This window comes from Athene noctua, chromosome 4 (genome assembly GCF_965140245.1).
Source record: "Athene noctua chromosome 4, bAthNoc1.hap1.1, whole genome shotgun sequence".
Classification (NCBI taxonomy): domain Eukaryota; kingdom Metazoa; phylum Chordata; class Aves; order Strigiformes; family Strigidae; genus Athene; species Athene noctua.
Window position 1 is genome coordinate 35672744 of NC_134040.1, and position 27555 is coordinate 35700298.

At 39.3% G+C, this 27555-nt stretch overlaps 1 protein-coding gene across 5 annotated transcripts in view; it reads left to right on the top strand.

Moving 5' to 3' along the window:
* Nucleotides 1-27555, top strand: part of ZNF827 (zinc finger protein 827) — a 113017-nt gene that overhangs the window by 70652 nt on the left and 14810 nt on the right. For 4 of the 5 annotated variants that reach the window (XR_012633561.1, XM_074904988.1, XM_074904989.1 and 1 more), the window contains exons 6-8: nt 2629-2877; nt 3587-3644; nt 8169-8272. Coding sequence is in view for 4 of the 5 variants with exons in the window: in XM_074904988.1 (XP_074761089.1) it covers nt 2629-2877; nt 3587-3644; nt 8169-8272 (411 nt within the window). In the remaining variant the exon portion in view is untranslated. The remainder of the gene's footprint in view (nt 1-2628; nt 2878-3586; nt 3645-8168; nt 8273-27555) is intronic. The other variant, XM_074904990.1, reaches the window with a different exon arrangement.

Below are 27555 nucleotides of genomic sequence, written 5' to 3' on the forward strand. Positions count from 1 at the left end.
GATGCATTCCTTTGCTGTTCCGTGTTTCACTTTTAATGCACAGCATGCTATTTTTACACTTTTCAACACAGATGCAATGTTCTGTGGTTTTATAATAAGAGGCTAATGGAAGCTTTAAATAATAATAAAAAAACTCATCTGCTTAACAGGACAAAAAAGGCATTATATAGTATTTCTAACTTGTCTTCAGTTGAGAATTCACTGAAAATTTTGAAAGTCTGAAATGTATTTGGTCAATCGTAAATGGTAAAGATTTTTATCAGTGTTTACATGTTTCTTTTAAAGGTCAAGAAATGTCATAAGAAAAGATTGAAAGCACTTCATGTAAATTGTTCCTGGAACATACCCAAGTGGTTTTTATCTCCTAGCTTTGATTTTTTTTTTTTTTTTTTTTTTTTTTTTTTTTTAAGATCTGTAGGCAGCACAGCCCCTTTTTTTCTCCACTTAAGAACAACAGGAAAGTGGGGAGAGGGAGAAATGAGGGGAATAAAAAAAGGACTTGGTGACACGCATCAGTTTAATTTTAGGTGGAATGCATATACCTTCATGCTAAAGGGAGTCTGTTTGATTAGAGACTACAGGATCACACGAACCATTTGAAGATGTTATCAGGGATGACCAAACTACATTTTGGTGCCTCTTGAGATTCGTTGTAATATTGTGTCATTGAAAACAAAAGGCTGGGTGGTGTTTGAAACATTCACACTTGGAATAAAATCTGTGAGGCTGACACAATCATATGTGAGTTAGAGAGGAGGGGAAAAACAGAGCAGCAACAGATTAATTTATCAAGTGAAGTTAGTGGATTCCCCTCTGCCCCTTTTCTTCTCTCTGATTCAAAATTAATAGAAAATACTGTTTGTGTTTGGGCTTTTTCTTATGAACTGATATTCCTTTATTTTTAATATCAGAGCCTTCTAAATAGCAAAATTTGAGAGATGACAAGGAAACTTGCATGTGAGGGAACTCTTTGTGCAGAGTGCCTCCATCAGTGACCTGATGCTATCAGGATAGCCAGCCCCTGTCTGCACCAGTTAACATGCTGGCCCATGGTCATAGATCTGATCATGTCCCCCCCCAGTCTGGACAAGGGCCAGACTGCTCCCCCAGATCCTAATCCCCTCAGCACCTAAGCTCTCTCTTCTCTGGCTCTGTGTGCTTCAGCGTGCCTGTCCCTATCCTTTACCATGGCCTCTTTTGCTGGATGCTAGGGTGGTCTTTTCTTCCTTCAGCTCATGGAGTCTGAGAAATTCAAAACTCACGTTTTCCCTTGACTCCAGATGTGGAGGCTACGTAGGCGACAATTTAGGGCATGCGCTAATCATGAGTAAACAGAAGCAGATTTTCCTTAAGGTTTTCAGTATCTTGGCTAGTACCAGAAGTACATCTACAGGTTTAGGCAAAATTAATAAATCCCATGTACATTTTTTTGTTGGAATGATTCCTTACCTGGATGGCCCTTCTGGTATTTAATGTTCATGCATTTATCTATATTCTTGACTCTCCCAGGCATATTGCCTGTCTTAGGCTGCCTGTTTCCAGAGTGTCTGGTCAGCATCTAGCTAGCAGAGGCAACACTTAGTTGGGCAGTTCTGCCATGGTATCTGTGTCCTTTCAGGAGCACTCTGAATGAAAATATTTTAAAACCTCATCATCTTTCTCTGAAACTAAACTGAGAATAAATTCTACAGGTCTTTAACTTCTCTTTCCACAGCAGAAAGTCTGAATCCAAATGACTGTATAGGTATTTGGGGTGTGGTAGGCAAATTACCTTGGAACCTTGATTTTGATATTTCAGAGCTTTTATTCTGAGGAAAAAATGATCACTTACCTTGCAGCCAAACCAGAGCATTCAGCAACACCTTCGAATCTCAAGTGTAGAAAGCGAACTACAAATTGTCTTCTAGGCTATGGTTTTGTTTGCTAGACCTAAGACACTGGAGAAGAAGGCATGGAGGGAAGGATATGGGTTTATCGTTATCGTCGTTAAGGTCAATAATGAATGAGGGAATATATATGCTTGTTACTAAATCAGACTTTAGAATAGCATGGGCCCCAGAATACTCCTCTCATCTTGAAAGCATATGCACCTAGGACAAAATGGTTCTTCACATAGTTGCCTGTTTTTTAGTTTAAGAGAGAAAGAGAATGAAAGAGGAGCAGATGAGGTTTCCTCCTCATCTGTCCCCATACCAGTACTTCTGACTGTCCATGCTGGAACTTCTGCTGATAAAAGAGTAATTTAGAGTTGGTAAGAGGTCTTCAGCGCCCACCTTTGGAGAGCTGGTACGTAGTTGCAACTTCATTTAATAAGTAAAAACAAAGCGTCATGAAGTGGTGTGTGATCACCCAGTATTCACAGAAAGTGCTATAACTCTCATATTTACAAATATGCAACTGTTTTCTGCTCTCTAGTTGGAAATTTTTTTTTCAAGCGGTTGCTTCTATTTATAACCTCCAGAAGAATACGGTAGCAGTCAGCTGCTTGCTTCTCTTACCATTTGCAGTGATATGGTATACAAATTATAACTTGTAATTGTGATTCCTGCTTTGAGTACTCTGAAAAATTGTAGCCTAATTAAATAATTGTGGCAGTTGTTTATTTTTTTTTTAAATACATATTTGCAGCTGAGAGTTACAAGGAAACCCAGATGGTAAAGATAAAGGAAGAACCAATGGAAGTTGACATTCATGATTCACAGTCTTCAGTGTCACCCAGCCAACCCAGCCAAAATGTTGGCTACAACACTTTATTAGGGCGAGACATTAGTGAACACATACAGAAGGCACCAGAAGGTCGTGTGCTCCCAGAAAGAAATCTGTTCAGCCAAGATATATCAGTGAAGATGGCATCTGAGCTGCTCTTCCAGTTATCAGGTAAAAGCAGTGGAAATAGTAAATGGTTGAATTTAAAGAACAAAAAGAGATTGTGTATAACCATTAAGGTACTGTGAAAGTGTGAGGTTGCTAAGTCTGGAAAATAATAGGAGTCAGAGCCCTTCTACCCTCACATTTGGAATGCAAAAGCCTTGCCAAATGTTCCCCATAGTTAACATATGCTTTAGAGCACTGTGACAGTCAGGTCAGGTTCACGATATTTGAACTGAATTGGAAAAGCCGGAGTTCAACTCCTGTATTTTTGAAAGCTAATTGAATAATTTGTGACAACAGGTTGATCCAGGCCTTGGAGTGTAGGGGAACCTATAGATGGCAGTTACTGGCATAAGTGGCCAGTGGCTGCAGCAGACAGTGCTCCTGGAGCCGCACTGTCCGTTTCTCTTGACAAAGAAGGTGAACCTCAGCTGTTACATAAAGGCAGTGATATCACCGCTGTGTTTAATGAATGCTTGTATTGCACACTTTGCATGGAGCACTAACACTGAAATAATGAAGCTGAAAAAATTTGTTGGGTGTTAGTTTAAATAAAGTCATGTCCATTCTCTAACCATGCTGTAACAATTTACCCTAAATTACCCTGGATTATGCTGTTATCATAAAACATTGAAATACTTCTGCTGAATAAAACCTGATAGGGAAAATATGATATATGCTAATCACAAAAAAACCCATGTATGTTCCTCTGCAGAAAAGGTGAGCAAAGAGCACAACCACAATAAAGATAACGCCATCAGAACTACAGCCAGGTAAGTACAGTCCATTGTTATCTGCAAAGCTGTAGTGTAAATGGCATTGCCTCATTTTGCCTTGTGAACTCAGATGTGTCTGTCTCCTGCAAATGTGACCTGATATTACAAGTGTAAGATACTTTCATGAGTAATGTAACCTATATCTGAAAAATTATACCTGTAGATCTGATTGCTCAGAGTTCATGAGACAAAAGGCCTTTGGGCCAAAATGACTGTTCTCCTTTGATCAAGTATTCACACATCATTTTAAGAATTATTTTTTCTATTTTTTTCTACAAAAACTGAAACTTAAAAGAAACTGCATAGTACATGCAGTGCTTGAGGGAAAAACAGGATGACAGCTGGATTTCAAGACATGGACCAATGTTAGGTGATTTTGATTCAGTCTTCTGTCAAACTTGTGTTTCTTTAATAAAATTTCAGATCAGTATTTCTATCTTCTCAATGCCTTCTAGAGATGAATTTTTAAAAGTCAGACTGTAAGACAATGCTAATGAAACATTTGTTAAAGGCTACAGCCACATTAATACAATAAATGAAATTACCCAGGAATTAAAAACATAATCCAATTACCGCACGTGCTGTTAAAGAAACATTCACTTTGCAGTATTGTGGCTGGGAGCAAGCCCACAAAAGTTGTTTACATATACATGAGCAGCTAAGTGAGGTGTCCCTCTGGGAAAATTCAAAGCTCTTATGTAGTAAGTGGTACCTAGAATTGGTAAAAACTCAGGAGCCCATGGCAAGGAGAAGTTAGGGTTTCACAAGGGTACGTTTATTTCCTATCTGAAAGTTCCCATGTCAGTGTGGATGGGTTGGAGACTGAGTGGACCGAAGTGATGAAGAGTTCCCTCAAAAATGACAGTAAGACCTTCTGTGCCTCTGCAGCCCCTTCTACAGAAGTTCCCAGCATGTTTGATTCCTGCTAACTAAGACGACTTTGTCCAGACAGAAATTGAAAAGCATTTCAGTTGCAGAAGAAAATATCTCTAAAATATGTTGTTCTTAAATTCCTAGGCCTATCCCATTCATTCACGGTAGCTGTAATAAATAAATAATTTGGTTTTAATAAACTGATCAGCTCAGTAAATGTACATTAGGGACTTTTTGATGTTACAAGTTGAAAGATAATTAAATTGAGCTTTTAACTTCTAGCTACTGTGAATGCTTCCCATATTTGCTAGTTTGGGAATTTGTGCAGTGTGCAGTCTGCATAGCCTTCCTGTGACTACTTAAAAAGCATAAGCCTGAAAGATGCATATGGAGATAAATGTGTATATTGCCCAACTACTCATTAACCATCCAGTGTGCATTGCAGGGGGGGAGGTGTGACAAATAGTTGAAAATAGATTTCAGTGTCCTGTGATGTTACCGGCAGGACTGGTGTGAGAATCCAGAGCTACTTTTGGATCTATCAGAGATAATTCAAACTGGAAAGGTTGAGGACAGTTCAAAGAGAACTTCCCCTTTTTCTGGCTGCCAGCTTCGAAGAGGGTAGCATAGTTAGCTGTTGTCAAACTTGCACTGAGTTTTACTGAGAAGTCCTGATAATGGCTGCTACCCATCAGGGCATGAAATGCTGAGTGCCTGATTCAGTTCTTCCCGCTGCTTTTCTTGTCTCACCTATCTTACCAACAGAAGAAGACATGAATAAGAAGAGCTTCTTAAGGGGAAGGGAGTTGGTCTACTAAACCCCACGAGCTCAAACAGATTGACTTGAAAGACCTTGCCAAAAAAACCCCACCCAAAACCAAACAGCTGGAAGTCTTTACTGGTAAGGGTATGACGCCTTCTCAAAAATAGAATGTGATGGAGCAGCCAGTGGAAGATAGAGGCACTCAGACTGCATTAAGAAAACGTGTGGTGTTGCAATTTGGCTCACCAACCTACATCTGGAGTAATGTCAGAAAGGCATTTGAATAACAATTGTTATGTGAAGTTTGCTGTCAGCTGCAGAGAGCCAAAGTGAGGTCAGTGTTGTCCACCTGTGAGTAACTGGGGAGCGGAGAGATTAAGCTGTGTCATTGGTGAGAGTCTTGCAAAGCCCAGCAAAAGGGCAAGCGCTTTTTGCTCCCTTATTCCATACTAACTTTTGTAACTGTTGCCTATCTGTTGCTATTATTCCTGTGAGTATTCTTGGACTTTATGATCGTATACTTCCATATGACTTCGCTTAAGCAGCCGAAACTGGCAAGGATTCCTCACAGTTCAATGACTGAGATGGTAGATCCTGCCATCTGTGATACAAAGACAGAAAGTGGAGAAGCAAATGATCTGGAAGTGAGTACGCCAGGGCGTAAGATGCCAAGATAAGTTTCTTTCATCTAGAGAACTGTGTAGCCATAAAACTGGAAAAGTACAGCCAGAGAAAAAAATCGTAACGCTTAATCTTCATTAGAAGAGACTTTGCACAGTGATTGAGAATAATTTACATGGTTTCGTACTATGAAGCAGGAGCTCCTCCCTCCATACTTCGGACTGGGAATTGGAGGACGTACCTGCTGAAATAAAAAGAATAATAAGCCCAATACTGAAGAGACTCAGCAGCCATTCTAGAAGAAGGCAGAAGAGAGGTAGCCAAGAATGGTTCTGTAATTCACTGGAGGCCGATGGCAGAGAGGGAAATCCTTGGGACATAACATGATGCAGTCTACAACAGCAGCCTGCTTATGATACTTGGCCTAGCCTGAAATAGATAAACTTTACATCATTTATTTTGCTTAGAACCGGCAATAAGCAGTGTCCCAGTGACTGAATCTAAGGAAGGCCAATATGGAAACCTGAGCGGATTACAAGATTTTGAAGAGTTACAACAGTAATAAAGCTTTTTTTATTGATGTTTTTCTTTCAAATCTTTATTAAACCAGTGAGAAAAATGTTGCAATAAATGATGCCATATTTTTATACAGCGTCAGTCTGTTTTGTATTATGTCACCCCTGAGTGGCAGTGTGAGTCTTGGAAAAAAGTTCAGTTTTGCACATGTGGGCTGGAGCTGTTTTGCTTTATCCCGATCACTTGTTTTCTTCAGTATTATGCATTGTTCAGCTATCTGTGTACACTAAATTGTTCAGGTTTAGGGCAGTTTCATGCCTTACCCTTGAGCACAACCTAATGTTGACAGTGTTTATGATCACATTTGAACTTCTGTAGAAGTACCAAAATACCCCATTAACTGTCACAAGTGCAATAGCACAAAATGAATAATGGCCAAAAAACTTGATGAGAAAGTAAATAATGGGATTGCCTAAAGTGATACATGATCAAGTTAATTATCAACAAGTTTTGCAAAGGCAGAAGAGATCTGACTAAGAATACAAGTGACTCAGTGGAGGACACCTTGTTTGCTCTCTGCAGAAAGACTGTATAAGGGGAAAGTTGTGCCAGTGCAATTGTTTGGATTGACACCGTGGGAATCTGGTCTGGTAGGGTCAACTTGGTTGGTGCTGCTAGCACAGTCTCTCGGTCTGAATTGCCTGCTGTGCAGTGCTTCATAATACCTCATACTATGATCTTTATCCTGAAAAGGTTTTTGGCTTTTATTACTGAATAAGAACAGGCTGCAGAAATGAGCTGGCCTCCTGTTCTACACCTTTAAGACACCCGCTATATACCTGCCTGTTAAGGATTCTCAATATAAGAATGATCAGATTTACTGTAGTTTTCATTTTGCTTAGAAGAAATTGATAGTTTGCATACAGATGGAATACACTGCCTTAGAAAACAGTTTTCCAAGAAAGACTATACTTTTTCATTTTGAATTTTTTCTTACTGATGTCTGTCTGTACTGTAGTCGAGGAATTTTTGTTTCTGTTATGATCTTTAATTGAGCAGAAAATACTTCGACAGAAATGTCAATTCACTATTGAAATTGACTTTTTACTGCCTGTTAATTAAAACCAAAGCATGCTATGCTTTTTGGAGTCAAGTAGCTGGTTAATATTTGCACTTAATACTCTTTGAGAAGTAACCATTCGGTTAGCTTATATGAATTGTTTCCTGTTTTAAAAATCAAACTCATGGAATTAATTATGTAATGCCGTGTCAAAAGAAAACTATCTAAATAGCATCTTAACCTAGAATTTGAAAATTTTTGTTTTAAAAATAATTACTGCATACCTCAGATTATTGAATAATAATATTTTCCACCTTTCCTGATTGCCCTCTCCAGATATGACAGTTGAATACAAAATTTCAGACAGTAGAATACAAATTTTTAAAGCATTAATTTTAATGATCCATACTGTATTGTGATATAGCAAATCTGAGCTGATGAAATGTAGTTAAAAGCCTTTTGGGAGGACTTCAGCTTTCACTGAGATACAGTTTTACCAAGCATGCCTCTTCTCCACACCTTGCTTCGTGGTCTGCATATCTTTCAGCATGAATTCTGTAAATGAAACAGGGCTTTTAACACGATGGTATTTGTTAAAATATTAAGATGTTATGGTCAAGAATCATATTTTCTTCTTTCGTTAACTGCTATTTTGTTTACAAAGAGACATCTTATATTTTTCCTGTAGCCCTTTCTTTTCTGAAGACACATTTAGACAATCACCATTCACTTCCAATTCAAAAGATCTCCTGCCTAATGAAACTACTCTTCATGGAAGGACATCTGCACCAGGTCAGATACCTTTTTCTTTCATTACTTCCAGTTATTATATCTTTTAAAATTTTTCTTACTGTAAATGCCACCGCTTGACCAATGCTCTTAAAATGTAGTTTGCTTTGTCAAAAGGCAACTAGCTCTTCATTCATGGTAAGTGCTTATTATTGAGAAGGAAAAGAAACAAGTTAAAATATTGCTAAGCACGTTTGTATTAATAGTCTTTAAACGAGTATTTCTGTGAATTGTACTAGAGTCTGCAACAGACTAAACTCAGCAGTATTAAGAGAAGTGGTGGGTTTTTTGTGTGTATGTGTGTCTCCCATATGTAAAGAAACTTTACTGACGTCGGATTACTGTCTGCTGTTCTCCTGTTACCGGCTGTTCCCATCTTTATCTCTGAGGGCAGATGAAATGTTTGCAGTACACGTATCAGAGTGGCAGAGCTTGGCAATACAATTTTCCTGCCTTTAACAGTAATTTAGAAACCTTTTCGGAAGGATGTTGAGTTCTTAAAACGTACTGAAAGGCCTCAGTATCTGTGGCTACATTCCCACTAATCTGAACTAGTTGACAGGCGTTTTATGTCCCAACGTAGCTTGAGTTATATTCTGCATTAAAATGGAAAATATAGCCATGTAACAATACTATTCAAGGTGGCACTGAACACATGCAAAATCTTGACAGCCTTTACTGTCCTGTTGCAAAATAACTCATTTGCTAGTTCACTGCTATCAGTTCTTAAATTAATAGCTTTTGGGTTCTAAAGGTCAGTAATTACACAGCCAGCTGTAGGAGGGGTTATTCACCTTTTCTTAGCAATCAATAAAGTTTTGGGCACGTTACTGCTAATTTTCAGCTGTAGACTGTCATTTAATTTACAACTTAACAGACCCTTCATTTTTTTTAGTGCTTGAATAGTTCATTTGACAGCTTGTGAAGTGGCAGATGAGGTTAAGAGCTAGATGTTGTCTAAGGGTAAATATGCATAGCAGGAAGAAAAAGAAAATTTGTAGCATAAGGACAAGGGTCTTCAGGCTAGCCTCAGCAGCACTTTTGCGAGGAAGTTGTGGATTTTGTAATTTGGGGTGAGGAGAGCCAGATCAGGTGTGGTGCTTTTAAGTATTAAAATGTAAACCAGGTTAGCACTTCAATCCTGGCTTTTGACCTTGGCATAACATGGAATATTCATATACCCAGATGAAAGACAAGAACTCTTAGAGTCCTCAGGCAGTGCTTGATACCTCAGAGGACTTGGCCTCTAGCAGCAATACTCTTACATCATACCAAGATGAATGTGCAAGAATTTTAATTCTCTGTAAGACTTCATTTGAAGTGAGGCCACTAAAACTGTGGATGGTTTTTGGTGACATGTTTAATCTTCTGCTTAAAAGATGTGAAGTGTCTGGTTAGGACATCCTGGAGTATTAGAATGGCTTCTGAGGAAATGGGGCTTGTGTGTTTGTGCTGCCCCATATTCTGGCTTATGGAATATAAGTATTGCCCTGATAGGTCTGTGTATTATATACATATTGCTCTGTGATTATAAGACTCTGATATGTAATAGCAGCATGTATACTGAAAATAAAAAATGCCAGTTTCTGCTTCATTTTTATTTTTGGAACAACCCTATCATTCCAAATATGTTGATTTTTCTCAGCTTCATAATAAATTCTTGGACCTGAAGTGCAGCTTCACAGTAGCACCAGGAATGCGATTTAAATTTTTAATCAATTACAAATGTGATATTCCTGTAAAAGAACAGCAGAATACCCACAGGTAGATTTCCTAGTAGTTTTAGCCTTGAAGGAAGAAATAGTCTATGTGATGCTGCAGATACCTCAGAAGAAACATTATCCCTGTGGAGAGTAGTATAGAGGAGCAGTAACAAACCCTTGTAAAGGCCAACAGGATGTAACAAAATGCTGTGTAAATGTGTGTGATGTCTAATGGGTAAATGGTATGTATGCCTTCACTTGAGATTTGTTTTGGGTTACTTCATCCGTGAATCAGGATAGTAAAAGGAGAGAAGAACAGCGTTAGAAAATTACAGGAAATTCCCCGTCCAGTGCCATCTTCAAGTCATCGACTAAAATCCAAGCAGATGAACTGCTAACAGCCAAGAGTGTTCATTCAGCAGTGCCCATATCCAAAAGTGGGACTCTGCCACTGTCACCACAGGTAGCAGAGTCTGACGAACAAGCGTGGAGTGTGAGCTGCTGCTCTGTGCTGGCTCTCTGTGACCAGGCTCGACTCAGGCAGGCAGAGTGGCATGAGGAAGCTGCCAGTTGATCTGGGTGGCCTTGGTGGAACCCCATGTACATAGTGCTTCTTTCCAAGAAAGCACCAGTATGGGTGGTTGTATCCCCAGACTCCTGCCAACTTTCTGTCTGCAGACTTCTTGGCACCCTAGCTGCAGAGGAATTGGGAAAAGTGACAAGAACATAGGACAGTAAGATATCTCATGTGTCAAATTCAATTCTTTTCTATAATAGGTAACAACATTATGTAATCTCATTCATTATCAAGATCCATTTTAAATCTGTCGTCCTTATTATTTGTATGAGAACAGTGTTTCAGAAGCTCACCCCTTTGAAGGGCTGGGACCACTCTCTTTTCAGCCTGAATTTATTCACAGCAAGTTTTACTTCTGTTGTTTCACCAGTGCTGTCCTTCAACTTTGATAGTTCTCCCTTGTGATGTTCACCATCTGATGTGCCATCTTACATCCCCTAATTCTGTCTGCGTTTTGGAAAAGTAAGCCAGCCAGTGTCTTTTAGTCTCTTTTAGTACAATAGGGTTTCCATTTCCTGACCAACATCATAGCCCTTTTCTGCCTCCGTTCAGGAAAATTAATTACTGCAAATATGACTAGCCAGAACTATATATGCTGTTTTACAGGTGGTCTTACCAATGACTTTTTTAGCCGCATGAAATCTTCTATATGTATATTGGAAATGGCTCTCCTCATTAATCACAGTCTTTGTAACTACAGCATGCTGATGACTGTCAGTTCATTTGCTAATCAAATACTTAACACCTTTTTCTTTTCTTTTAAAATTTCAGCTCATGATTTTAGCATGCAACAGAAATTCTTGTTCCTACTTTCTAGACATATGACCTTGTAATTTGAATTGCTTCACTTGTTACTCTAGCTTTCAAGATTATTTATTTAATGCTCTGAAATTTTTGCATATTGGTGATATTGCTTTCATTAATGCAATGCTGGGGTTTTTTGTGTTAAAACTATTGAAGAGGATCTTTAAGTGCAGTTGATCCAAAGTTCAGTCCTTAAGACTTCAGCTTAGTGGCCTCCTCAGCGCAAACCACTTCTTTTCTCTTCATAGCCAGTTTATAAGAAACGTGCAAGATCAGGTGTTTAAGAGGAAGACCACTCTTTGTAGGACACTGAGTACGTAAGATCCCCAAGGAATATGAAATAATTAGGAAAGATGTATTAAAAGATGTGTGAAAGCAATGCACTGATCTCAGGGCATTTGGTGGAGGGGGAAAAAAAAAAAAACAAAAAAAAACCCACAACCCCTAAATAAATAAATAATGACACATAGTGATGGATTTGGCCTGAAATAAAGGTGAAATAATCCTGATCAGCAGCAGTATCACAGTAGAAGAATTGATTCTTAGACAGCAGCTTTTAAGTCCTGGTACCCAAGGAAATGACAATGAAAACTCCAACAGCTGTCATAAAGGGACTCAACAGCCCTGCAGAAGTCATGGTAACTCCCATGGGGTGAATTCTTAATATTCTGAGAAGACAGTATTTTCCCATAGTACGTAGTTCAAAAGTATTGGGTAGATCTGGGGAACTACTTCCCTTTCCTTTTAAGGTATTTGTATGTTAATAACCATACAAAGTTAGTTGTAGTTACATTACATTTTCCTGTATTACTATTACTGTCCAAACAAGCCCATATTTACTCCAAAATGGAAATAAAATAAAATAGTATTGATGTCCACATCAAACACACTTCACTCAAAAATATCCATAGTATCAAAGTCATGTCTAATATAAAGTCATATCTAAACCAATTCAATAATTTCAGCTTTCCCCCCATAAGAATAGCAAAATGACCTTGTTTGGCCTAGCAGAAGGTAGGGAGAAGAAATAAAAATTTTCATTTCAAAGAGTCGCTTTAAAAGGGCATTTTTATCTTCTGTTTTATAAAACTCTTCTTTTGACAGAATAGAGTTTAGTTTTATGTCAGACTATATAGTTCAGTCCAGATAGCTAGATAAATTAAAAACTTGATCTTATGCTGGTGTTCCTGACCCTTAGCCAATCTTTAATGTGTTTTAATAGTTTTTCACTATCTCACTGACTCATTCTGTAAATCAAACCTGTCTTCATGAAATCCAGATGAATGATATTCACTATTCCTTTTCTGGTCAGTTCATTAATAGTGGCAAAGACTCCAGCCATGGGTTTTGGGGAGTGTTTTCTCTCCATGTATATTTGTGTGTAGTATAATAATATTTCAGTATTTTCTCTCCTCTTCACCAAGGACCTGGTATTTTCTTTCATTTACATTGACAGTGCCAAATATTAAACTCATCTGTAGAGGCTTAAATTTAAAAAAAAAAATCCATGTTTTTGTGAAAATGTAGTGCTTCTTGCAAAATGTAATTTTGATTGTGGTAAGTGAATTTCGCATGGCTAAAATAGACTTTTGGAACTGGAGGATGTAGGTTTTGAGGAGTTGTAGTCCATGGATAGCCCTGACTTTTTAAAATTTTGTCCATTGGTGCCAGAGCTAAGTTTACTGATGTTATTTCAATGAAATAAAGCCAATAAAGCTTCTGTCCTCAAGTACCTTTTTGAAAATGCATCAGAGCCCCTTCTGTCACTGTGTCTCCACACTCTTTATTGATCTGTATTATGACAGATAGGCCATGACGCTTCTTCAGAAATGTCCAGAAGCCAGTACTGAATCAGTAGTATGATACTTAGTTCAGTAGAAAATTGGGAACATAACGCAAAAATTTTGGATTTTGGTCCTGTCAGTTGTATTTTTATTGATGACATGATTAGTGGCATTATCCCACATTTATGTTTATTGAATTAAGGTAGTATGTGTAACAAAGATTCCCGTAGGTTTGGAACTACAGGACTATTCTGGAGATGTACAGATTGCTTCTGTTATGGTTCATACTCACACCATCCTTCTTTTCTCTGAAGCAGTAATTCCATGTAACTTTAATATACTTAAAGGGGGAAGTCGGCCTGCTCCCTGGGCCTCATCTTTACACATTCTCCAACCTGGCAATACCAACATCTGTGTGGCCACATTGTAAGCCAGGGGATCAGGGGATGTAGCGAACTAATATTTTTTTCCTAATAGTTTGTGGGAATGTTGGGATGTGAGCAGGGTGAAGGCAAGGCCATATCTTTCGGCCATGTGAAATTTCAGTGTTTGTGTGAGATTGACATGGCTGTGACCACACTTAATCTTGTTTACTTTCTTCTGTGACTGTAGCTGAAAAAATAACCTCCTGAGGGTTTAGAGTTTTAACTTGAACATGATAAATCATCAAGCTGTTCATGTTGCAGAGATACCACATTCTTTAGTATGAAGTATTTTGCATGTATCTTCCTTTCTAATCCCTTTTTAAAGACACTTCAAGGTCAGTATACTTGATGATGCTGTAATTTTGTGTGGCTTAAAGCATCTAGAAAGTAGATAGCAAGAGCTCTTTTGGTTCAACCAGCAGACATGCTCATTCATGTATACTGTTTTTCAGCAGTATTTGTGGTTGATTAAGGTCTCCTGTGCTCTGCAGCAAACTAAACTTCTGCAACCATCTGCAGCAATGATCTCTGAATTTTGGGTCATCACTAGACTAGTTAAGAAAGTCGGGACCTTAATAAATTGAATATGAGGTTAGAGTTGATACAGTTTCCATTCTTCACAAGCTGCCACTGACAGTTTTGCTTCTCGGTCTCTTTTAGCCTGCTGCCAGACCTACTTTGAACTTATGTTACATTGTCCCTGAGACCACTGTAACTGCACTACTGCAGAAATGAAGGGACACCTTGAGGGTTTGATTTCTGAGTAGGGGACTGTTGGCACTTCTGTCACCATGGAAAATGTCTTTAGGCCTTAGGGGACTGTGAAATGCCCAGGCCTGGAGGATTTCTGCTAAAGTGATCAGCAATGAAATGTTGGCATTTAAATTATCCTTGTACGGCTTCCCAGCTGTGTACCCATGGAGTTAATTAGACAATTCACACCTTCTTACAGTGGTTGTTGTTTGTTTATATCTGCCAAAAAACTTCTAACTTCACATAGTGGGCAATCCTCTGTTTACTTTAGGAAGACTTTCTTCACAGTCTTAAATGATAGAATTTGTAATGGAAGGCTAGGGGTTAAGAGTACAATTACAAGCAATTGATTTTTAATTCATTCAGGACAGCAGAACCTGTGGACTATTGTTTTTGAGAAAATCACAGAATGGTCGAGGTAAGAAGTCTAGTTCCACCCCCTGCCTCAGAGCAGAGTCAGCTTGTGGGTCAAGACTGTGTCCGGTCAAATTTTGGATATCTTCAGGGATAGAGACTCTCTGGGCAACCTGTGACAGTTGTTGACGGTGCTGACAGTAAAAAATGTGTTTTCTTATGTTTAAATGGAGTTTCCCATGTTTTAATTTGTGCCCTGGCCTCCGCTCCACTGGCCATCACTGAGAAGAGCCTGACTTCATCTTCTTATTCCCCCTGCATCAGGTATTTCTACAGGTTGGAAAGATCCCACCAAGCCTTCTCTTCTCCAGGCTGAACAGTCCTAGCTCTCTCAGGCTCTCCTTGTATGACAGATGCTTCAGTCCCTTAATCATACTTGCAGGACTTCAGACTTCTTTGAAAGTCTGAAAGAACATTTCAGGATCCTGTCAGTGGTTTCTGTCTCTGTGATGGAACAGCAACTTTTATTGCTAATATAGAAGCAGAGGGAGTGCACATGCACATGAATTGACTTATATAGTGCATTTTCCCCCCCTGCTTTATCCCATTATTAGTGGTTATGGTCATTTTACTTGCTTTCAGTTTTGGTCTGAGTTATGAGCTCTGCCCACCCAGGACATTAGATATCCCCTTCATTTTCTTGATGATGAGAGTGTCTGACCCCTGTTGGCTTCCTGACAGAGTGGAAAAGTGTAGAGTGGCACTTAATTCACTATGCAGGGCGTGCTCCATCGGGCACTTGGTCCAGTTGTTCATTTCTATCTTAGTATTTCTGTGAAATGTGCTTGTTGAAAGCGGTGCTGCAGGTAGATGCCACGCTGTCGCTGCTGCCTGCAGAACACAATGGTAGTACTCACTAAGCCTTGCAAAGTCTGGTTCTCTCGGTCCTCAGAAGCACCCATTTAATTTTATTCCTCTTTTGGTACCTGTCTGCGGTGAGATTCAACCTGATACTCTTCTTTTTGTGTGTGCATATGCATATGCATGCATGTGTATGTGTAAAAAATCCATGCAGATGTATGAAAAAGAGTACTGGAGAGATCCCTCTGACAAATCCAACCTGTATGACAGCTTCATAGATGGTACCAAAAATTTTTGTGACACTGTGGCAGATTGATTTGAGTAACTGATTTTAGTTCCTTATCTCCAATATGCATTTTGCTTTGATTCTTCACGCAAAAAGAATGTCTTTGGGGTACACATTGACTGGTGTACACTCTGTCTTTGCATTCTCTAGAAGGCCAGGAACTCTGAGCTGTCATGGTCTCTCTCTGAAGTCTGATAGCAAGAGACAGATTGCTGGCAAGTTGTGGAAAGTGATTCTAGAAGGTGAGATAGTTGGACTTCTATAGAAGTGGGCTGTGCTTGGCATAGTTCTCCAAAGCAAGACAGATCTTGCAGAATTTGTTCAACATAATTCAGCGTTAAACTGTGTGACAGTGGTTCTGGCTCTGTCGTGTTTTTTATCTATCACATCCTGTCTTCAGATTCCCATGATCATCTGCCTGGGTGCAGCCTTCTTTTGCTAAGCACCCAGCTGCCTTGACAACCACTTTGCACTGCAGTCATTGAGCAGAGGGTTCCAAATTTCTGGTTCGTTTAATGGGATCATAACCAACACGGCTGCAACCGATTACAACATTACATTTCCTCTGCAGGTTTTTCTGGGTCTGCTGCCAGGCAGGTTTGCATCTAGTGGATGTGTGCTGCAGATCTGCAATACGACGATAGTGACTATGTCCTGAGCAGCCACACAGTCTTCAAAACTAACAAGTCCCTTTCAGAACTGGAAATATTATTATGCAGAACAGATCATTTCAGATCAGCAAATTGCCTCTTGCTCAAATATGCACAGTGCGTTCTTTGGCTAAAATAGGACAAGTGAAATGTTCAGCATGTGCGTAGTTGTATATGGTTTAGTTTTTCTTAACAATCTGTATTTATTAGCCATTCCCACAGCAACTAAGGGGAATGTGATCAGATCCTTCTGAGGAACACATGAAACTCCTGGTGAATTGGCCAGTCCCTCTCAATACAACACATGTTAAATAGCAGGACTTTGCACAAATTGTTACAGGCGTACAGAGTTAACTTCTTTTTTCTTGTGAAGTCACTGCACTAATTATTTTGCCAATTATTTACAGGACCTTCAAGATGAAAGGTGTTAATTAAAATAGACAAATAGAAAGATACACATTCAGGTCGATGTCTAATGGCTGTCTTGAAAGGCACTTGACATCTATCTTGATCTATTTGTGATCCTTGTTTATTATGGGCTGTTTTTTTACAGGGTAACTTTTTTTTTTCCCCTCTAATACTGTGCAGTCTTTCTCATATAGGCAAAAATATTTATTTCATTTCCCTTTTATGTTTGTTTCTCCTAAAGCAGGATCAACCTCTTGGTAAAGGACAGAGGAGCAAAGTAATTTCACTCAGAACAAATACCTTCAGTTTCATTCAGAATAAAATCAGACTAGACCCGGTTCATTAAACCCAGGAAACCAAAAGCTGTTAAGAAATATCAACATAAAATCCAAAGCAAAATGGCCAGAGGTAACTGTTTCATGCCACGTGGAAAAAGAAAACTTAGCAATTGGGGTTTTTACCCTTTCAAACAGAGCAGATTTTGGCATCTCTTACAATTTTTTTGATATGTTTTCTGGATCTCTAATAGTTACTCAACAGTGAGTGATTTTTTTTAAAAAGTAAAATAATTGTCACTATCAATATGTTTAAGTAAATATATAACACAAGTAGAGGTTGAATTTGAGAAGGGCTTCCTGAGCAGCTACACTTAACCAAAGTTATCATACAGAATGAGATACATGGGATTTTGCCTAACTTGTCTTCTGCTGGCAGGTGAATTCAGGACAACACAAAGCTGTCCAGCAAGTTCTTGGGACCTGTGTTTTGATGCAGGTGACAGGGGGCAACTTGGTGAAGAACGACCATGGAGAGATAGAATGTGGGTTTTGGGAAAGGAAGGCAGGAAAACAGCAAAATAACAGCAATTGGCTTCAGGAAGGACAGCTGTAACCAACTTGGAGATTTGTATGGAAAGAAGCCTAACAGTAGTTGTTGCCAGGTCCTTGAAGAAATTTGAACTCTTGAGTTTGAGTAAGGCTTTTTGTGCTGCCACCCACAACAGGCTCATAGTAAGCAGGGAAACTGAGAATAGGTACATCTATAATTAAGTGGTTAAGTGTAGCTGCCAAACCCCAGGGACCATGTTGTTCTGTGCTTGCTCTGGTGTTAATCAGTCCTTTTATTAATGTCGTGGATGACAGAAGAGAAAGTGTGTTTATTAAATGTCCTAGTGACACCACGTATGGAGGCGCACTTCAGAGGTCAGAATTAGAGTTCAGTCTTACCTTGAGGAACTGAAGAAACACTCTGGAAAATAGTAGCCAATTCAGTGAGGACAAAATTCTGTGCCTGGGGGAATGATGAGTGCTACAAAGACAAGGGAGGGATGAATGCCCAGGCTGTGCAATTTAAAGGGAGGGATCTGTATTAGTCTTGGTCAGACACTGTATATAGAGATGACATTGTACACGTTGCAGAAAGGGCAAACATCGGGCTGAGATAAGGGGAATGTTGTCTGTAAGGCACATGTGGTAATTCTGATCTACAGCTGGAGCCCTGAATTCAATTTTGGGCTCTGTAATCCGAGAATAATGTATAGGACAGTAGTGATCAGAGGTTTAGATAACATGAGCTGTGCATAAAGGTTGAAGAATTTATGTTTATTAAGTCTGGAGAAGAAAAGGGGAGAGACCTAATGGTATTCAAATATGTAAAGTGACAGCTTTGAGAGAAAAAGAATAAACCTCACTTATGTTCATGTGAGCAGAATATGGAATAACAGGCTTACATGACAGCAGAGGACATCTAAGTTGAACACGAAGTAAAACTTTCTAGCAGCAGAGTGGTTTTGCACTGGCACAACAGTCATAGGAGGCTGTAGAACCTCTGTCATGGGAGGGTTCTTAAAAAAATAAATGAGACAAGCACCTGCCAGGACTGACAGGTATGTTTAGTGTGTGGCTGCTGTGCCTCTGGGTGAGGGAGAGACAACATGGCCTCCTGAGGTTCCTTCCAGCTCTAATTCTGTGATATAAATTCAGTAGCAAAGCTATAATGGCGATTAAATAACCTCTTGAAAGAGATTTGATAGATGAGGCTTTTGGTTTATAAATACTCAGCGTGCTGTGTTTTAGACTGCATCTTATTCAAACCCATCTATAGTTTCATATCCTTTTGTCTGTCTTAATATCAGAATCTTTTGTAAAAGTGAACATCAGCATTGAGTTAGACTGTTTCCCGAATATGAAACTTTTCCAGACACAAGCTCAACATGAAATAGAAAGACAGGTTTTAGAATTACTTTTCTCGCTCTGCAAAGGAATTGGAACACATCATTCCTGACATTTCTTTTTAGAGTTACCTTGGGACTCTCCAGTCCTCACCTATCTTATCTTGTACAAGGTTGTCTTCTGTAATATTTGTCTGTCTAGAGTAAATTAAACGCAAAACACATCAGGCTATTTGGACAGGTACATATATTAAAAAAAAAAAGAAACCAAAACAAAAACCCCATTGTTTAAAAATAATCTAAGCAAAGCTGAAGAGAAGGGGTTTTTTTTCTTCTACAGCATGATTTCAATCCGGGTACAAATTTGCTTAACTGGTTGCTGGGTGTTTAGTTGAGTTTGGGGCAGTCGGGGTACTGACTGCAACTACGACCCGAGCAGAAGGCAGATGGTGGTAGTGCAGGAGGAAGGAGAGGATGGTTTTCAGGTAGAAGCATGTGCTTGTGTTAAGAGAGAGTTCAAGGAAAGACGTACATCTCTTAAAATCGTGAGTTAAGGGCTTCAAGGAAATGCCAAATTCACTGCTTATCACTTGGGGAATCTGCAATAAAAGTAGCGAGAACTTAGTCTTTTACAGCAGCAACCACGTACTGTGAAGGGAGGTGCCTTTCCCTGGCAGCTTGCTGAAACATGGAAAGGTGGATTTGCCTGAATGTTTGCAGTTACTTTCATCTAGTTTTGACTCTTTTGTGTTAATTCAGTCAGCTCAGGAAGAGGGACTCTGTCTGCATTTGGGGCTTTATTTTGCTTTCCCCTGCACAGGTTTCTGGTCACCAGCTTCCAGTTTCTCTAGTACTGCAGCTTTTGCTTCACTAAAGAGGATGCAGAAGGCTGAAAAGAAAAATGCAGACTAAAGGCCAGTTTGTCTTTATTTGTATCTGAATTCTGGATGGGGAGTACTAGTGTTAGCCTCTGCAGAGTGCCCTAGAAGTGTTATTACCTTCTCTCTATGAAAGAAAAGCCCCAATTTCAGGTGGACTTGCAAGCAGAAATTGGCACAGTGACAAAAGAAAGAAATGAAAATTTGTACATACACCATAGTGATCCTAAATGTGCACAGATGTCTCTGATTTTTTTAAAGGATTTCTTAGGAACTGTGTCTTAAGCATAATTGTAGGAAAGCAATTAAAAGGCTAGAAACCTATTGGAATTATGGAAATCAATTAACTGTGGTGTAAAAATAGGAGCAAATGATACTTTCATAAGTTCATGTGAACTCAGTGTTGTAGCACCCAAAATAGATGTTACAAGCAGTGTAAATGGTTGAGCTAAGTGTGAGGTCTACCTGCTTGTGAATTACAGAGAACTTACATGAATTCATTACAGCATGTCTTATGATTGAGAGCAGCCCTGAGGAGAAGGACTTGGGGGTAGTAGTGGATGGAAAACTGACTGTGAGCCAGCAACGTGCGCTCACAGCCCAGAAAGCCAACTGTGTGCTGGGCTGCATCAAGAGAAGTGTGGCCAGCAGGGTGAGGGAGGGGATTCTCCCCCTCTACTCTGGTCTCGTGAGACCCCCCCGGGAGTGCTGTGTCCAGCTCTGGGGACCCCAGCATCAGAAAGACACAGAGGAGGCCATGAAGATGCTCAGGGGGTTGGAGCACCTCCCCTGTGAGGACAGGCTGAGAGAGTTGGGGGTGTTCAGCCTGGAGAAGAGAAGGCTCGGGGGAGACCTTAGAGCAGCCTTCCAGTACTTAAAGGGGCTACAGGAAAGGGGGGGAGCACATTATCAGGTTTTTCTCTGACAATAGAATTTAACTTTTATTTACAATAACTGTTATTTCTAAATAACAAAAAAAAAAAGTGAAGTTATGATGATGGAGCTCTTTGCTACTGAAAAGGCTGATTGGTCTCTTGGCTAACAATGATCAGGTAAGCTTTTAAAAACACTTTTGAGGGAGCAAATTTGTTGGTGCTTCCTATCCCTTTCTTGCAATGTCTCAACTCCCTCAGTGAAAACAATAAACCCATTTCCATCTAGGCCATATTGCGTTATTTCATCTATAGTCATGAAACCAAAGTGACCTTCTTTACTGTGATAACTGAGTGATTGAAGAACTCCTGGAGCCTGTGCAGTGAGCTCCTGGGAGCTTCCATGACTACTTCTTTTTGGCCAGTAAATTCACAGCTCAGGGCCTCACTTTGCTTATGTCAGGAATTTTACATGGTTCTATTCTTTCTTGCTGTGTAAGGAATTAAGTTACCACCAAAACAATCCTGTTTATGCTTTATGCTAGAGCAGTACAGTGGATAATACAATCTGGGGGGAGTAGAGGGTGCTGTCCAGTGTTATCCTCAAGTTGATGTCATAGTGTACATGTAAAAATAATTTTCAAGAAATGACTGCAACATCATTGCAAGTTTAGGATTCCTTAAACATGTGCAACTCCAGCCACCTTGCACAGAATTTACATAGACTGATTTAAGTTTTGAACTGGGGATTTTTTCTCTTCTTTTTTTTTCTTATGTTTTCAGCTTAATACACACAATAAAAGCAAATCTCAAAGCTTTATAATGCAGGTGAAAGTTATCATAAGCCTCACTGTTCACTTATACAATAGAAGACTTCTGAGTAAATTCAAAATAGGTGTTAGTTTTGGTGCAAAGGTAGAAGGTGGGGAGTGGCCTTGTGTTTTGAAGTCAGTCTGCCCCTACCTTGTCTTTGCCCTGGCTCAGGTTTCATTTTTCCCACTCTGCTTCTGACTGTCCATCTTTGAACAACAGGCTCAGTCTTAGCAGTGAAATGGCGTTTCCTGTTTTCCCGTGTTCTTCTGTGGAGGCATGTTTAAAGTTGATCTTTTATTTGGTTTTATTCTTTTCACAAACTCCAGCATCTTTATCACTTCTCAGTGACTTTTTCAAGTGTTGTTGCCTATCACTGGACATTTGGAATACTTCTGTGCACAATATTAATGTTTCTTTTTGTGGGTCATGCAAGCTATTTATTGAAATATTTCCAACTTACATGATGTTTTTAGAAAGAGCAACTTAAGCACCATGCTACTGATAGATGGATTCACTTGGGTTCTATTTTCTTCCATATCAAGGGTTTTAAATTATCATAACATTATTGCTTTTTACCATACTCCATAGTAATGTTAACTATTTGAAAAGCATTTGAGGGAAAAATAATAGCACTGGTAAAGTTGTTTTAGTTAGTGAGGAGATTTTCTCTGCTACCTCTGTGCAGTTGTTCTGTCAGACTGTCTAATTATGTGCAATTTTTCAGGACTTAATGAAACAGAAGGTATTTGTCGCGCTCATGAGTGGAACTAGGGTTCTTTTATTTGAGCAATAATTTTGTGTGAATTTTTGTTATTAGAGTATTGTTAATTCCCTCCAAGTAACTTCTCATGCCTGCCATATGTTGTGACTGAGAGCATGGCTGCGTAGACCCTTCCTTTGGTCATGCTTTGAACGTGCTTGCTTGGGCATGGGGCTCTGCTGCCAGCGCTGGGTGGTTCCCAGGCTGGTGCAAGCTCACCTCTGGCCAGCCCACAGCACGCACAGCGGGGCTCAGGTTTGTCTGAACAGATGCCCCTGAACTGATACTAGAGGGGACAGCACTGGCTGCTTGTCATAGCTGCAAAAAGATTAAAAAAAAAAAAACACCACCACAAAGGGGTCAAGCAAACCAGCTTGCAATTCCAGCTGAAGCTTGATGTACAAAAAAAAGAGTTTTCTTTCTTCTTTTTATTTTCATGGGATATATAGGAAATTTATAGGCCAAAAAAGCAGTTGCTTATCTCTGGCTAATAGTGGATGAGTCTGCTTACAGTAAAAGACACATCCTAAAATAAGACCAGACAGGTTGCTGTGATGCTGGCAGTAACAAATGAAAACTGCAGGACCACTTAGGATCACAGATACCTTAGATAAGTTGCAAGACATATCTTACTCGGGAACTACAGTTACTGGAAGGATTGCACCGTTTATTTTAACTGACTTACTAGAAATAAGAATTCTGGAGCTACAAGTAAAACCTTCATGAAAGTAAGTTGGGAAGGGAGTAAGATATATAGGATTTGGAGCACTGAAATTTCATATAAATATATTTTTGAGCTTGCGAGCCTTTCGCAGGCTTTTGGCAAACAAGCTTGCAGCAGAGCCTTAATTACACATTTCACAAAAAGACTTCTCAATTTTTAAATACAGTGTGCTTGCCAGAGGTGATAGATGCACATGTAAATGGAAGGCTCCAAAGCAATAAAATTCATCTTTGATGATGAGAACACTGCAGAAAGTAGGAAGACATTATAATAACATAGATGAATGCAGACAGAGGAAGGAAAGAAAATTTCTTTGACCAAGTAAAATGTTTTTAAGACAGGGTTTGCATGATTGCCTGACCTGAATACCTTGTTTCTGAAAAAAATCACTTCTTGAACTTTTTCTCTTTTAGATGTAACAAAATAGAAATAACCTCACAAATGGAACAAGCGTTTGAGACATTCATATAGAGTTTCATACAGTATATTTACCTTTTGGGTAAATGTGTGGTATTCAAAAGATTGCAAAGGACAGGCTGGCAGTAATGAAAAGTTACCTAATGACCGTTTAATGTCCTTTCAGAGTAAAATGAGGTGCCTTGCTGTGGGACATCTGCACTACTGGTAGTGTTCATCATCTTGCCATGAGCTCACAGAAACCAGGTTACCTTGTCCAGTGCTGTTTCTCAATCAGTTTATTCATTTTCTGGTTTGGTGGAATTTTTTTAGATGCATTCTCCCATGGGAGCTTCATTCTGCATCTCGTACTCTTCGCATTAAGTTTTATCCCCTGGATATGAAGAGGGAGGTACTGCACGCTTCCTTTCCTCTTTTTCTGTATTGGCTGTCATCTACCTTTTCCCAATTCACCTCCTGTTCTGAGTTTGGCCATCTCTTCCTCTTAGCTCTCAGCCTCACCCTGAGTGGCTATTCTGTCACCAGATCCTCTAGACATCTAACTTGTTTTCTTCAGAGATTGGTTAAAAATAGTCTAACCACCACTGTGTATTTTTTTCCTTCACAGGATTTCTGTTCATTTCATTTTCAAAATTACTTACCTGATTTCCTTTGACCATCTGTGTGGTGTCAAACTGTCTGAATAACCCAGAGTATAAATATGACATACACTTCCAGAAGAATGGAGAGATAATAAATTTTGACCTTCCTTGTTAAGACTCATCAGCACCTCTCACTTCCACCCCTTCAAGGAATACTTATTGCAAAGGGCAATCTATTTAATTTATATCTGTAGGATTCCATGTGACCATAAGGATCTGCCCATGTGGATTTTGTTGCTTCTGAGGTATATGGACGTGTGAAGATGAAACCGAGAAGCACCTCTTTAAGCGAGTTATAGGATGTGTGAGCAGACACTAAACCAGCAAAGGTTATAAATATTAATTTGTCTTCTTTAGATGACACTTCAGCATACTTTTTGTTTTCTTAACATTGTCTTTTTCAGTTAAATAATGATTTCATTCTTTCTGTTATTAGTACAAAAATACGAAAGTAGGCATGGCAGTGAACTATAGATTAAAACATAATGTAGTATAAAGCACTGTGAAGCAGTAATTGAAAAATATGTGTGCTAAGTAAAAGAAAACAAGTAATCAAAGTACCACGTATTAGAGTCCAAAGCCAGTCCCCAGGGAACTTTCTGTGCGTGACAGCTACTAGCAGTCATGGGGGCTGCTTTGGTGACTCTGGACAGTTACTCATGTATTCAGGTCATACTTTGTTCTCTTCTTCAGTTACAGCCTCAACCAGATATGGTATACTTTCTCAGCATTTCTTGACAAAAGTCAGGCTAAAGGCTTTTCAGAGCGGGTGGTTAATGTACTCTCCGTTTTGATATTACTGGTTTGAGGATAAGAGAAGTAACATTAATCACTAATTGTGAAAACTGAAAATACATACATGTTCGGAATTATGCCCAACAGTTTAGGAAAGGAGTAAATAGTAACTCTCTCAAGCTGCTGGGCTTTGTTTACCAGAAATTAATCTATTTGGAGGAGCAAGAGCAGGGAAAGAACAGTATTTCTGCAGTTGATGTCCAACTTATCCTCACCTCAGGGAAAATACAGATGGTGACAGTCCTTATAGTTTCTAACCCTATCTTCTATGATCAGCTTTACACAGCTACTTGTTATGAAGTTGACTTGGGGTTAGTAGGGAGATGATACCAGGTGATGCAGAAGGGCAGGAAAGGCATCCATAAAGATGTATTTCACTAAACTTCAATAAGGTTTAAGTTTTACCTTTACATAAAATTTTTAACTCTTAAGAATTCTATGCAAAATTATTTCAAAATAGTTTTATTACTAGCCTGTAATATACTGAGTCGTAATATTTTATGACTTTTTCATGATGTACTGAAGAACTTGGAGGCCTTCCACTTGACTATGCATTTTTTGTTTTAAACTCCAGAACCCATAATGCAGTCTATTACTTCTGTAATAATTTCGATATTATTTTGTCATGTATGCTTTTCTAACAGAAGTTTTGGAATTTGCTGTGGGCTGTACATTTAAAGCAGAAATCATGTATCGAGTCCTTTTTTTTTCTTTTTCGTTTTTTTTCTTTCCTTCATTTTAGTGTAGGGATGTCATGGTGAAAGATGGCTTTCTGTGGGACATCTCTCACAGTGGTGATTTATTATTTAACTATCTGGTCTCAGTCCATCTTCTTCCTGGCCACTGTGTAAGGTATTCTTGATCAGTAGCAATGCTGACTGTCTTGGTAGAGTGCTTTGGGATACACAGAGAACACTGTGTACAAACCAATGTTACGGTCTCAGAGTCATTTGACTCGTACTCACTTTTCAGAAAACACCGTTCCCTGGCATTAATTAGAGACAGCCCCAGGATTGAATGTGGGTGTTGATTCACCTGGTTCTTCAGGTCACTTGTGAAATCAGTTGCTGGCTATGTTCTGGGAAGATTTCTGGACCACTGTGTGGACACAGAGCTCCAGTTTCCAGGCTGCAGAAAAGCTGCCCAGGAGGTAAGGTGGGTGGAAGTAGGGGGTCTCCCTTGGAGCTGAGAAATCTTCCACGAAGTGCTGAGGGTCCTGTTGCAACAGAGACCAACTCTGGTTTGCCATGAACAAGCTAAAAAAGTTTGTTGAATAGAAAAAGCGCTTTGCTACAGAGAGAAGATTCAGTCAAAAGAGAAGAAAGAAGCACTGTAGTTTGGACTCCAGGAATAAATCTTTAAAGTAAATAGAAGTACTTTTCAAAGTACCTACAGTATCCTCTTTTGCATCAATGGAGAATATGCAGCTGCTTTTGCAAGGGACTAGGTTTCACTAGCTGATATTTTTTGTATCTTCTATGAGCTTCCCAGAACTGATAGCTGTATGTCCACATAGGGAAGAGGGTATTCTATTTCTTCTTCTTAAGAGATAAAAGAGGGGTGATGACTAATGCTGAAGTGAATTGTTAAGAGACTTGTTTACTTAATTGAGCCTGCTTGTTTGGTATATGTCCCAATTAATTCATTTTTGTTGTGACCATATTGAAGCAACCTACACCCTTGTGACCTTCTCTTATAATTATTACCATATTCCTCTTTTGATTATGTACTCAAAAAAAGCTCTGCTAAAATATCTGTAGCATTAATACAGAGTCAGATTTTTCCATTGTTTTGAACTCAGGGATAGTAACAAAAAGGGTATTTCTTTATTGCAGTTCTTGGAGGTTATGGGTCACTTAGAGCCCTTAGGGGATGGGGGGGTGTATTCCTTTTTAATTTCACAGAATGACTATTTTGAATAGGCAGAACTTGTTCTCTAACTAGAAATTCTTCTAAGAAAAATGTGTTGTTGGGTGGTAGCACTCAGAGGTGCTCCGTCATTCCTCTGGTGTGGTGAATATTGTAACATATTACAGAGTCACAGGAGAAAGGAACAAGCAGCTGAAAAGGGGCTGGCAAATATGACCATCCCTAAACTTGCTGAGATTGCTGTGTGGAATCTCAGCCCCAAATGAGGTTAGTGCCCCAAGCACTTACTCCTCAGTGCTTCAGCAGATGAAGATTGTGCTGGATTGTGCTGTCCTCTACAATAGTAATTTACACTCTATAAGATGTTTCTGTACTCCTGTCCTCAGCTCCTCTGTCTCTGTTTAACTGAAAATCCCAGTCAAATGGTTTTCCTCCGTCACAGTATGCACACATGCCCTGGTGGAGCTAGTTCTGGGCAGCAATCTCACAGGCAGCATTGGTTTAGAAAAAGGTGCTCTGAGTGTTGCATCTTCCTTTCCAGTAGAAATAGAAGGTCTTTTACCAGACGTAAGCCTTAAACCAAGCCCCCTCACCACTGGATACTGAATTTGGAAAGCTGCCAAGTACCCTTTCAGTTTTGTGCACCTCTTAGAACAGCAGTTCCATCTCCTCAGACAACAGGACCCTTGCAGAGAGTATTTCTTTACACAAGGGTCACTGATACTGTTTCTTTTATTGAGCT